Source organism: Sphaeramia orbicularis, chromosome 7 (assembly GCF_902148855.1).
Source record: "Sphaeramia orbicularis chromosome 7, fSphaOr1.1, whole genome shotgun sequence".
NCBI lineage: Eukaryota > Metazoa > Chordata > Actinopteri > Kurtiformes > Apogonidae > Sphaeramia > Sphaeramia orbicularis.
The window spans coordinates 48,049,876-48,063,515 of NC_043963.1; the positions used below are offsets into that span (position 1 = coordinate 48,049,876).

Consider the following 13,640-nt stretch of genomic DNA (forward strand, 5'->3'; position numbering starts at 1 on the left):
ATTCAGCTTGTGAATGATTCAGAGCTCCTCTGAGGGGAATCACAAGTGTGCTCGCTAGAAGCAATGTATAATTTGAGCCACATAAATCTTCCACATGCTCCCGGTAATCATGTTGAATCACGTAGACGTATGACGATAAATATAGGCTTTGCTATTTTACTAAATTGTCTTAGGCAAGCTGACATTTTCTACAAACATCAGTATGGGAGAAAACAACACTGAGCTACAGTGCTCATAAAATAAAATATGTCTAGTATTTAGAAAAGTATCAGTGTGCTCCATTTTAGTGTTGGAATCTCACTTTTATTATGTGTCAGATGTTTTGGAATCTAATGCAGCTGCAGTTTACCGTATAGGAGTTGAATGCTTCTCTGTGTAAAGCCACAGTGAGGAGCATTTAATTACCTTTGGTCTCACATACTGTAAATCAGAAAAGGCATTTACAATCACAAGGATTATTTGGCAGCATAATTACAAGATGCAGCTTTCCAAATCCCCTCTGTGGTTTAAAAGCGGAATGAACCCTAAGCTTTATTTTGCATTTTAACTATGTGCTTTGTGTATGTGTACATTTTGTTTTCCAGCGAGTGCAACAGCAACAGAGACTCAGTCCTGTCCTACACCAGTGTTCGAAGCAACAGCTCTTACCTGGGGAGTGATGAGATGGGATCAGGTAAAGGACACTGTTATTATTTTTTAAACAATGTTTTTTCTATGAAACATGTTCTGTTTTATGCTTTTACTCAAGCACCATGAGTCAAATCAAACAATATGTGTTGGACTGAGTCACTGTCCAAACAGACAGTGTGAGTGAATTCAACGTAAACAACATAAACCAAGGCAAATCCACACTTCCTACAGTGTCAAACAGAGACAAACAATAATGAATGTTTGTATAAGAACTGATCAGTAGTTTCCAACTTTCCAACAAAGATTGCTTTCTTGTTTGCAATTATGTCAATCTTATGTCACGCTATCAGAACGCCAAAGTGAAGAAATGCTGTGGATATTTCTAAGAGATGACTGCGGCCAGATATTTAGACACACCATTTCATAACCCCCACACTCACATTTTTGTGCATTGAGCCAAGTTTGTCTCTACTGCTGTTTATTACTTGTTTTTATCACAATTAAGCCTCAGCAGCCTCCTGATATAAGACATATCCTTTCATAATCTCTTATTGAATCATCAGAATTTACATAAAAAAGAGATGAATTGCACTTTAGTGGATTGAGTTGTTTAATATTTGCAAACTACAATGAAAAAAAGCAAATATTCCTATTGAATGTTTGTTTTTTCCTGCTAGGGGATGAGTTGCCATGTGACATGAGGATTCCTTCAGACAAGCAGGATAAACTGCATGGCTGCCTCGAGCACCTTTTCAACCAGGTAACCAAACAGAGCACTTACACAGTCCTAACCAGTCTGGTGGCTGAGATTCATTTAATTTCAAAGTTATCTGTCATGTTTCAGTACCACTCTGTGTTACAAAGGCAAGTATAACGGGCACCTCAGATCAGTTTAGCTGTAACTGACACTAACAAACCATAATGTAATGTTCTAAAACAGCTGAACTCATTATGTAGCTGTTCTCATTTACATATTTTTTGCTTTTATTGTCAGACAGCTGAACGGATATTAAATAAACGTATAATCACTTCACATAAAGTCTACATGTCAACCTGCAGCCACATCTAAATCATTTCCAAGCTACTGTACTGTAGTAATAAAATCTCATAAACATAGTGAGCAGCAGCTGTACAGAATTTCAGCTGTACTGAAATCCAACCAAACAATGACAAACAATAGTAGAAGTAATAGAAAATCCTTAACTTTATCCTTTATTCTGCCCTAATGCAACTTATATAAGCATTAAGCAAAATACTACAATCATTAAAAGAGCAAGTCAAGCAATGAAATCAAAGAGCATCAGATCAAACCTTGACTTGTTTAGCATTACCCACCACTGCGAGTGAGACATGGCGAAGGGTTCAAGACATTATAACAATTCAGAATGATTGCCTTCACGGTGCTAGAGCAGGATCCTGGATTAACAGATGCTTTTGCTGGTGCTCAACGTTGTGATGATCAAAGGGATATATATGTATGTAGATGCCATGGTGGCCACTGGTTTGCCATTTTGGACCATTCAAGACTGGTTTGTAAACACAGGAGTAGGTGTGTGCGCAGCAGTTTTTATGGCTAAAAGCATACATATGAATTTCATTACTGATCTCAATAAATTGTTTTTATATTCAAGGTTCAGTGATGTATGTGAAGTAAAAAACAAATAGACACATAGGCTATTTTTTGAATCCAAATGTGAAAATTATTAAAATGATTGAGAAATGTAAACATTAGCCTGCTTATTTAGACTGAAAAAAATGTAGCTCTCCTGTTGTCTTGTATGTTTGTAATAGACAGTCTAGATCAATCCAGTATGGCAGCCATGCTGATGTATTACAGCAACAGGGTGAAGCGACCAAGCGTCTGTGTAAACATAATCATGGTGCTGAATGTCAGCCACCTGTGACCCAAGCGAAGGTTACCAACTAATGGAAAGCCTGCAACACATATGTTTGCATACATGTACAAGCACCCCTAAATCCTTTCCTAAACGTAATCCATGAATAACACTGTTGGGCTAACCTTTTGCCTTATACTAATAAGAATGTGAAGTGTACACTAGAACCCTAATCCTAAAGTACACAAAGGCCTGTGGACCAGCTAAATGGATCTGAATTTTACCCAGCCAAAAGATAGTGAATAAGAAACACACATGCACACACATGCCCCCCCCCCCCACACACACACACACACACACACACACACACTCCACCAAAACCATGTGGACTGCAAGATTGTGATAGTAATCAGCAACCATCTGGACTGAGTTACCTTGTGAAACTTTCTGTCCTCTGGTCAGGATCCTGGTTTTTCTCTCATCTTTCTGTTGACCTCCTTTCTTTCTTTTTTACTCTTACAAACACAAACACAGCGTCCACTGCAAACATGGACTCAGTTAAAGACATCCATTGGTCTTTTCATCTCCTCATACAAGCATCTCATGTCCTTTGACTTCCCGTGGGGTGCACCCACTTTGGCTGCTGTAGTTCTTTCCACATGTAAACAGCAGCTCAGGGGGCCTGCAAACACAAGCTTCCCTGTTAATGCTGAAAGACCATAGCCAGAAGCTGCAGAGGTGTTTGTGTGCCTGTGTACTGAATTAGTTTAACTTTTATTTTTTAACAAGTTTGTAGTCAACAAGTGGGTTTGTGAGGAGGGAGGCAAGATTGATCAGCTGAACATTGGTAACAGCCCATATGCTCATACATTGGCCTTGACCGACATTAGCTGTTGTGAAACAAAATAACTTTCCACGTTTTGCATCTGATGTGTTGTATTCATGGTGTTGTTTGTTTTCATTCAGATATGGAGTTAGGAAGGCATTCAAAAAGTCCACAGAAAGACAAATGATAACAAAAGCAAAATACACAACATCAGCATTGATATTGGCTACTGGTATATTTGTGTAACTTCCAAGATTTCATATTTTGTACATCTTAGTTTGCCTCTTAAGTTTAATGTTTATTTTTTTGAAATGTACAGTTATAGCTTAGTTTTAATAGTTTCCATGTAAAGTTGAGAGGGTTTTTTGTAATATGGGCTAATTGACAGGGGCAAAACCAGTTAGAAATGTTTTAAAATGTCTTCAATTTATGTTATTTGTGCTTTGAAGTAATTAAATGGTCTCATATTATATATATTGGGAGGTAGTGGTGGTGGTGTGTGTTGGGGGGGGGGGGGGGGGGTGTCAGTTGCCAACATTTGATCTAGTATAGCTAGACTACTTTGTCACTCAATAGTTACCAGCTAAAAACAAGTGGATGAACCTAATTCACTCTAAATATTATTATATTCTTACATAAAATCTACCTGTGCACAAGAGCACATATACTGTATACTACTTACCTTTATATTTACTATGTGAGAACAAGAAAAATGTATTTGTCCAATTTAATTTCAGTTGAAGAGGGTTTAGAAATGATCAAACTGAGGTGGTCTTATACCTGTATGCAGCACTGGACATGACTGGAATAACAATAGCAGAAAGATGTGTAAGGTGAATATGAGAGAAAACTATTGATTAAATGTCTGTCTGTGTGTGTGTGTGTGTGTGTGTGTGTGTGTGTGTGTGTGTGTCTGCATTTGTGCACACAGGTCGACTCCATCAACAGCCTTCTCAAAGGATCTGTAATGACCAGGGCCTGTGATGAGACAAAGCACTTTTACTCCGACCACAGCCAGCCCGGTGCGTCTCTGTGTGTGTAGTGTGTCATGATGCTTCTGTTGTTAAATTCAGTAACTTGTCAGACTCACTTGCATGTTCTTTGGATTTATGTGAACAGAGTTTCGCCAGACAGAAGACTGGACAGTTCGTTGTCGTCACATTATCCACAAAAACATCCAGGAGGACCCTTGGAACCTGCCCAGCTCTATCAAAACCCTGGTGGAAAGCCTGCAGAGATATGTGGACGGTTAGTGGAACACACATGAACACTCCTGCAATATGAGCTGATATGGTAACATGTGGTGACTCCATCTTACATCTTATTCTTCTTTTACCTTCTTATACAGATGGAAAGAACCAGCTTCTTCTTGCTCTGCTCAAGTGCACAGGTACAGTAACACTCAGCGGTAGTGCAACAGGATTGTCAGGTCTGATAGAAGCTGTCCCTAATTTAATACAAAACGAGAAGAGATGCAGAGACAGGATCTGTAATCTGCTTAAGAGAGAAGCAGGAAAGGCATCATAGCCCAGAATTTAAACTGATTCCAACACTTTACAAATGAGATCATCCATCATATGAAAGTACTGCCAGGAGCCATCTGTGGCTACTCAAAACAGCTTGAAAAATGGTGAAATGATGAGTTGCCAGGTATTGGCAGAATATATATAGAAGCACCTAAAGTAAAAGTATTCATTGTTATATTCTTTATATATAATAATTATAATTATAAAAATATTATAATGTTATTATAATAATATTATTGTCACATGTTGACATGAAGCATTTATTTTAAAGGTTCAATGTGTGATCTTTAGCGATATCTAGCAAGAAATTTGCAAAGGTCAAAAGAGTTTTTGTTTTATTTGTGTGCTTTAGTCAAGGAGATGTTTACTCTGGTCCACTCACACTCCTAACATAGTAGGTGATAGTAATGTATCTTATCCCTTAACCTGGGATGAAAAGTAAAAAGGAGAACATTGTAAAATTGCAAAACTCATCTCTTAAGAAGTTGCCACAACCCCTCACAAAGTAGAACACCACAATATAAAATGGAAAAAATATTAGTGAAATACTAAAGAGATCACATTTTTTGTTGTTTTACTTGTTATTTAATTTAAGTTTTATTATAAATCTTTTGTCAAGTTGCTTTTTTGATACTGATCTGTCATATCATTATATTATTAGGCAAGTCTCTATATTATTTGCCTGTATATATTCATGATTTTGTATATTGTCATTACACTGAACAGTCAGCCTTAGCAGATGTTTCCATGTATTTTTGACTACTGCTTACATCCATCATCCTGGATGATGCCAGGTGCTCTGAGTGAATGAGGGTTGGTGCTGAAGCATGTGATGTCCCAGTGTTTTTGAACTGTGCACAGCAGCATATGGGCTCAGTTAATGGGAAATATCGTCTCAGCTGATCCCAGCTCACTATGTACAGTGCGTGTATTGGAACAACTGCAGGACATGTGTAATGAGGAAGGTTACAGGGTCATTGACCTTCTCTTATCCTGCATCTGTCTTCCTCATTTTCACACTTAAACAGCTTCCTCCTCCTCATAACCTCCCCTCTTTGCGCCTCTCGTAACACCTCCATCACTGTCTGACATCAGTATTTCTTGTTCTTCCTCCAACGTCAGATACGTCTCTGCAGCTGCGGCGGGATGTGATCTTCTGTCAGGCGGTGACGGGTGCCCTGTGCACGCTGGCCGAGCAACTGTTGGCGGCTTTGCGGTTGCGGTTCAACAATGCTGGCGAATACCAAGAAGACAGCAAAGAGACCAGTCGCAAGTGGCTCGAACAGATCTCTGTCATCGGTGTGCTGCTGCACTTCCAGTCCACATTAGCGCCGCACTTGGTAAGTATAGTTCGACCTGCTCTGCACCAGTTTACCAGATGTAATTTCCTGTATAATATGATTTTTTTCGACACCATCGTACCATAGCATAACTCAAACAACTTTAACACTTAAATAGGAAGCCAAGTATTTTCCACTAGAATTGCCACAGAGGTCTATGCAGTGGATATTGAGAGGGGAATCCCTTGTGATTGTGTGTTCCCTCCTTCTATCAGTTGTAACTTTATTATGGTTTGCTCATGCATGAATAGTTAAGAAAAAAAAAGCACTGAATTTGAGGTATACCTTGCAGTCTTCAGTGCTTAATGTCACGTGATGCTTTTTATATCCTATGCTTTAAAAATGAAGTAATATTACAGTATTACCCTTCTTTTAAGACTAAGTACTTAAGCTGAAGAAACAGAAAAAAAGTCTGTTGATTTCTCTATGTTTTTGTGACAAAAATACCAAATCAGTAAAATTGGAATTATGTATGTTGACTTTATCATTGAGCATTTTCATTATTTTGTGTATTTTGTGATGATATACTATAAGTCCAAAATCTAGCAGTAATTCATTGTTTTAGTAATTTTACTTTTTCTCTCCCTTGATTCTATTTATTTTTGAATTCTGTTGGTTCCATAAAAATGGTTTACAATCTGCAGCTGTTTGATGCATACTACTTCTGTCATATACTGTATAGTGTGGGTTCAGTAGTACAACCTTTGTATTATATATGTGATAATTAAAGTGTTTTACAGTGTATTCTAAGTATGTTCTTGACTGTGGATCAAACCTATATAAAGACAAAAAAATAATTAAAGGAATAATAATGTGTTATACTTCTATAGTAATATACTTCTTAAATAATGATACTGTCATACATTGTAATCATATTGCCCAAAACAGCCATACTTGGTAGGTATGCAGATGTGTGCACAAAACTCTGAAAAGTGTATTCGTGGTGTGACCTCTGAGCCTTCCCTTTTTCCTCTCCTCTGGCAGAAAGTGGAGCGGACCATGCTGGAAGACACCAAGGCAGCCCTGTTGGACCTGGACAAAGTCACTGTGTTCTTCAGGCAACTGGAGGACGAGTGTCTCGTCGCAAGTAAGACTGTCAACAATGACTTGACTTGGTCCATTCAAAGCTGACTGCTGGTAATGAGCAGCTGTATGGTTTGACCAGCTCTGAATAAAGTTCTATTATGTGGATGTATGGCAGCTATTGAGAGTGGAATGGCCATTTTGCTGTTGCAGATTTCATTTTCTTTTCAGTGGAGAGACACTGAATAGGAGCTAAAACAACAACATAATGGCTTCATAAATCATCCTATCTAATGGGAGAATATGGAGTCTCTTAAAGTCTCTTTTACAGATGAAATGCTTCCTTTCTGACAGGCTGTGTGGGCCTTCATTTAAAACATAGTCTAGGGATGTACATGCAGGATGCCAAATTTCTGCACCAAAACTGCAATATGGTGCCACATTCTTCCAGGTCATTTCAATAAAAACTGAATATACTGCTTTGTGCTGCTATAGGCCAAACTATTCAAGCTCAGAGCATTTTAGAGTAAGCATTGAAATATAAATGTGATCTACACTTTTCACTGAGCATGCTCTCAGTTTGACAAACTAAAGATGCGTATTTCTTCCTTTAATTACCTCCGTATCTGTGCTTCCTAAAAGGGGCTCCTGGCTACCAGAAGCCTCAAAGTCAGCAGATACAAAAGACAACTGCATCCTGAATCAGTCCTCTTTTCAGGAGCCTCAATATGGCCAGCAGAGATTTCCGCTCAAAGGAAAAAGCACAACACGCATTTCCTATTTCAGGAGGCAAAGCTATTGGTGAAGCAGGGATTTGCTGTACAAGGTTTGCGCAGAGCAGCAGAAGGTATTAAGTGCACAAGAGTTTATTGTGCACAAAAGCGGAACATGTGAACTCACAGTGTGCTTGCGCTCTCAGTGCACTTGTCTTATTGATAGAAGTGAGTCAAGCATGTTAAGGTGCACAATATGCAACCTCAAGCTTACACACCCATTTACCAACACATCATTTTTACATTAATGTAAAAAACCTGATTTGCTGAAGTTGCATTTTCAGCTCAGACTGCTGCAGTGCAGGCAGATAGTTTGTGGCGGCAGCGTCCATTGAACTGTATTGATTTGCTAAGCAATCAGGGAGCTAAAGGTTGGATAGAGCCTAAGCTCGCTGAGTTCAGCCTGAAACGTCCATCACGGCTAAATCCACATGATTACGACTTTATGGGTACCTCTAAGATACCCAGTTGACCCTAAAGGTCATTCAGTAAAAGGCATCTTGTCAGTTTCTAAGAACTGTTAGAGTGCTACACAAACAAAATGTTACCAGAACGTGTTGATTAAGACATGAATTATTATTTATCATGTATTGTATGTGGCATTAGTAAAGCTCTCAGCTCTATGTACATGCAATGCTAACAAAAACTGTTTAAATTCAATTTATCAGGTGAAAATGAATTTAAAATTTCAAAGATCAAAATTTTTGTTCACTGAATGTATTTGCATGGGTTTTGGGATTGACTGTTATATTGTTTTGTATAACACAAAATAATACTGATAATCCTAGAGGTGCTGAGTATCATGTCAGACTGATGGAGGGAGGGGGGGTCAATTCAGGTCATTAGCCTGTTTATTAGACCTTAGACATGACTAATACACAGGCAAACAAAGATGCAAACACCCATATATCAGTACATGATTGCACTGATTTGGTTTTTGCAACAATATATAAATAACATGGTGAAGCGGTGCTTCTCTATGCTGTAACGACAGGAGAAATCCTCCTCTATATCACAAAACGCACTTTGTCCTAATTATTCATGTAGAGAGACCCATTTATTCACTATCACTTAATTATTAATGCTCCATACTATACAGTATGAGGAACCTAGTTTTTACTGTTTTCAGGTGAGGTTATTTTTTCAAGTTCCTCCAAAAGCCACAAATGTGTCAGTCCAGTGTTTTTTAAAAATGTCTGCTGTGCATGTTTGTGTTGTAGATACACCAGTGTGTTACCAGGTGGAAGGCAGCCGACAGGCCTTGAGGGTCACTCTGTACCTGGACAGCTGTCACTTCAACGAGCTGCCCAGTCGCCTGCAAAATGGAGGAAGCCTCAAACTGCACACTGTCCTCTTCACCAGAGGTAAGACTGAAGGAGGAGACTGTGGACAAGTCATCCTGTTTTTTCACAGACTATCCCTTTGTTTTAACACTGCCTTTAGGGATCATGCTTCTACATTTCCTGTTAGATGTATATGCTTTTATTTAGTTAGATGAAAGCCTTTCATTACCCACTTGAAACTTTACATTCCTCTTTGCTGCCATGCTTTACCTTTGTGTTCTCCATCAGCTGGCTAAGTATGAATGGGTAGCATTATGCATCACTTCAGTCTGCCAAATATCCATTAATTTTCCACAGACAAGTGCCAGTTGGAACATTAACTCAATGGGTGTGCTTGTATTGTTCTCATTTACATGTCCATGTAAAGTGAAATGGTCTAATACAGTCAGAGCAGTGCAGGATGTTTGGATAAACATTGCCACCTACTGGAAAAACTCTGATCTGCAGGTTGAGGATATTGGGTCTCCTGTTATTTTTTTTAGATTTTGAATTTTGTGTGAATGTGTCTTGCTCTGTATATGAGGACTGCACAATTTCCCTTAAAGATTTTCTTAATGCAGACTTTTTATATAGGATAAATCTTTACAATAAGGTAAAGGAAATATCCTTTTAAGTGTTAGCTATAATGGTCAGTCTATATTAGGGAGAGTTGAAGTTCAGGGTAACTTCATAAAAATGATGTGTGCATGTTTCATTCAGCGCTGGAGCGTCCAGAGGGAGTTTCCCAGCAGGATTACATTGCTATGGAGGAGTTCCAGCAGCGCACTAATGCTGTCTCACTGGAGAAGGTCAAGGCCTACTACCGCAGACTCAGGTAGGTTTGGCCACACTGCATCACAGCCCTCCAGTGGGAAACTCTTCTAGCACTCAGGTTATGTTTCACCTTAAAGGGAGAGTTCACCCTGTACCGATGCATAAACAAGCAGAAAACTACATCTCATTGGTTCTTTCTCTGTCTTTGAACTATTTTCAAGTTCAGAATCTTTCAAGGTGAGAAGAGTGTCATTTATCTAGACCTGTCCTTTAATCCACTTCACTGCAAGGTGAGGCAGTTTTGTGCCTCACCTTGGCTCGTGACAAATGCACCAAATGTGCATTTTTGGTGGTTTTATTGAAAATCTGCAGTTTACAGTAGAGAATCTGTGTAACAAAAGAAAAAAGACAACAACAAACAACACCTTTGTGTTGATTCCATATCAATTCTATGATTCTACTACGGATTTAATATACATCATTATAAACTATTTAATTAACTGTCGTAGTTTGCCTAATTATTTACTGCAGATCATCAGAGCTTTCAGTTTATGTTGAATGATGCCATTCTTGTCAGTTCCAATGTAAAATATAATGGATGGTTTTATTTAGGAAAAGGTTTATTATTAAAATCATTTTACATTAGTCACAGTTGGTTTAATAGATCCTTAAAGATGTTGATCAATATTTTTAGTCAAATCATTGATTTCCTTAGTAACTAGCCGTGTAATGAGCAAGATAATGTACAGTGAGATGATAATTATGCAAAGTAAACCTCTTCAGGTCATTGAAATCCCACCCTTCATCACCCTAGTGTGAATCATTTCCTATAATGATGCATCTCATTATACATTATCTGTTATGGAACAAATACATGCTTTAAAACCCTGTTGATGTGGTTGCTTTTTCAGATATGCAGAATTTTCCAGAAACAACATGAATACTTACACATATACTGTAGCAGATCCATGTTAATGTACACTATATAGTGAAGTATTCTGCTGAATGACTCACACAAAGTGAGTCACAGAGTTTTAAAGTGGAGATGTTTTGTGCTTGAACAGGGCTTTCTATTTGGAGAAGTCAAACCTCCCCACAGACTCCAACACCACAGCCATGAAGATCGACCAGGTAAATATACACATACTCTGATGTATTTCACTCTCTATGCTTCTGCTGCAGACATGGATTGTGTATATTACAGCTTGAATAGTGTTTTGTAATGTGTATCTTATTGTTGTAATCTAAGTCCATCTGTATATAATGTTGTGACTGAATATAAATGCAAGCACAGATACTGGGCCTTGAAGTTAGAGACCTCCAACCAAGCATTTCCAAAGTAAGATGACCCGGTATCCTGTTCCTCCAATGGAAAACCTCATTAGTTCCCTCCAAGTCTCCCCATTAACTCTAACTAACCCAAACACTTCAACATTACCAACCACCTTCATTTGAACCTCAGTGATGAATAGATTAGAGACAAAAACCTAGTGTTCCAGACTGACTGTAGCCCACATAGACTCCGGTGATTGTAACTGAATAGAAGCACAGAGCTGAATGTAGTCCCAATATCTAGAGACACATGTTTAGGTTTAATCATCTTTCTAAGACACACTGTAAAGAATAAACCTGCCTTAGTTATTTCTCTCACGGTTTACCGCCTGTTTTTGCTGCGGCACCATCTTAACAAGTCACGTAGTCTTTTACTATTGAGTATTAAAATCTGTGGTTTAAGTAGGACTGGGCGATATGGCAAAAATGTGACTGTGATTGTGTTTCCAAATGAGCCAATAACAATATTTATCATATGTTTTTTGGGTGCTACAATGAAGGGTTTCATGGTGATGACTGAAGCCTAAAGAGAAAGGGCAGTTAAAGTGTAGAATGATGAATGAAGGCCTGGGTATTTAAGCCAAAAACAATAAGGAACAAATTTAAACTTTAGAGGATAGCCATGTCAGTATAAATGTATGAAATTTCAGATAAATCTGTCGTAAATGCACCATGATACCGTCTGTTCCTGTCTGTATGTCAGACTCAGCAGGTCAGAAAAATTTTTCATGTGAATGAGACCAAAACCTCAGCAGAATTTGTTACTAGATGACTGCTTTGAATATTTACCTGCCAGTGTGCTCAATAACCCCCTGAAATTTATGCACTAAAAATAAACCCAGATTTACACACTAAAAACAAACCCACATTTGGTGCTTCATGGATGTTGTATTTACGTTTTTGATAAGGTGATATATCTGTCCATATCAACTACAAATGTCCAAAAAATATCATTATCCCATTGAATTTGATCACAATCCTGTCTTGAGAGTTGTTTTATCGCTCAACCTGAGTGTAAGGTCATTTACATATTTTAAAAACAAACAAAAATATTTTGCGTAAAAATATTAATTATCACATATTTTCACATTCTATCAGTTGCCTTTAACATAAAATAGCCAGAATTGCTTAATCGTCATAGAAAACTCCATTTCTCCATTCCACTCAGCTGTCGTCTCAGTGACTTGGTAAGATGGTCACTTATCTCGGTGTTTCTTCTTGTCACCTCTCCATTGAATTGCTGACCTTCACCATCTCTTCCTCACAGCTGCTGCGACCCCTCAACACACTGGACGACCTTTGTCGACTAATGCAGTCCTATGTCAATGTGCGCCCAAGCGCTCAAGGCCACCCATCGGGGATCAGTGTACTGTGTGTGTCCTCAGAGCTGTGTAACCGCCTGGGAGCCTGCCACATCACAATGTGTGGTACAGGCATGCAGAGGTCAGTGTTTAATACTGTAACATCACTATACTGTCAGCAGGAATGAACTCCAGAGCACAGAGTGGCTGCAGCTCAGAACACCAGCCTGGCCTCGCTGTCTCAACACATTTGTTCTTGGAGGTGTCCACCAGGTTCACATATGGACAAACAGATTTGGAGTGTTTTAGTTTCAGCAGGACACATGGTGCTGACCTGAAGCCTTGCTTGTTCTTTGCAGATGTACGTTAAATGTGACACTGGAGCAGTCGATGATTCTAGCCAGGAACCACGGTCTGATGCCACGCTGCATCATGCAGACCATGGACATCATGCGCAAGCAGGTAAACAGAGCTGCAGCTATTGATTATTTTTGTAATTGTTTAATCTATCTATTATTTTATTCAATTCAATTAAATGATTATTTGAATAGTAAGAATGTGAACTAGACATGTCTGAAAATGACAACTTGTCCTTTATTCCAGAACCAACTGAAACAACAACCACAAGAAGTACAAATGTCAAAGGATACATAAAAAAATATCTATAGAGAAATAACAATAACAACAGCATCAAAGTATATAAAAAATACCTTCATCAATAAACGACAAACAAGCCGAATGACATCTACAAACAATATGTGCACTGCAGTCTTCAACACATTTGGATCCAATTTACTATCAACTTAAGATGGAACTAACATACAACTGAACAAAATAAAGCCAAATATTTTTTAATATTTGTGTTAAAGCTTAAAAGTTTAAAGGCGTAAGTGATGGTTCAAATGAAGAAAAGTGAACATACAGACATTTTTTGTCTTTTTGTCCTCGTCTCTTCTGA

General features: G+C 38.4%; 1 protein-coding gene across 3 annotated transcripts in view; it reads left to right on the forward strand.

Moving 5' to 3' along the window:
• Nucleotides 1–13,640, forward strand: part of prex1 (phosphatidylinositol-3,4,5-trisphosphate-dependent Rac exchange factor 1) — a 119,661-nt gene that overhangs the window by 103,389 nt on the left and 2,632 nt on the right. The window contains exons 27-39 of one of the 3 annotated variants that reach the window (XM_030139131.1): nucleotides 585–673; nucleotides 1,308–1,390; nucleotides 4,223–4,313; nucleotides 4,411–4,539; nucleotides 4,640–4,681; nucleotides 5,940–6,157; nucleotides 7,142–7,244; nucleotides 9,174–9,317; nucleotides 9,996–10,110; nucleotides 11,114–11,180; nucleotides 11,344–11,388; nucleotides 12,649–12,824; nucleotides 13,042–13,144. In XM_030139131.1, the coding sequence (XP_029994991.1) occupies nucleotides 585–673; nucleotides 1,308–1,390; nucleotides 4,223–4,313; nucleotides 4,411–4,539; nucleotides 4,640–4,681; nucleotides 5,940–6,157; nucleotides 7,142–7,244; nucleotides 9,174–9,317; nucleotides 9,996–10,110; nucleotides 11,114–11,180; nucleotides 11,344–11,388; nucleotides 12,649–12,824; nucleotides 13,042–13,144 (1,405 nt within the window). Of the gene's footprint in view, nucleotides 1–584; nucleotides 674–1,307; nucleotides 1,391–4,222; nucleotides 4,314–4,410; nucleotides 4,540–4,639; nucleotides 4,682–5,939; nucleotides 6,158–7,141; nucleotides 7,245–9,173; nucleotides 9,318–9,995; nucleotides 10,111–11,113; nucleotides 11,181–11,338; nucleotides 11,389–12,648; nucleotides 12,825–13,041; nucleotides 13,145–13,640 lie in introns of those variants that run through there. The other 2 variants (XM_030139134.1, XM_030139132.1) reach the window with 2 other exon arrangements.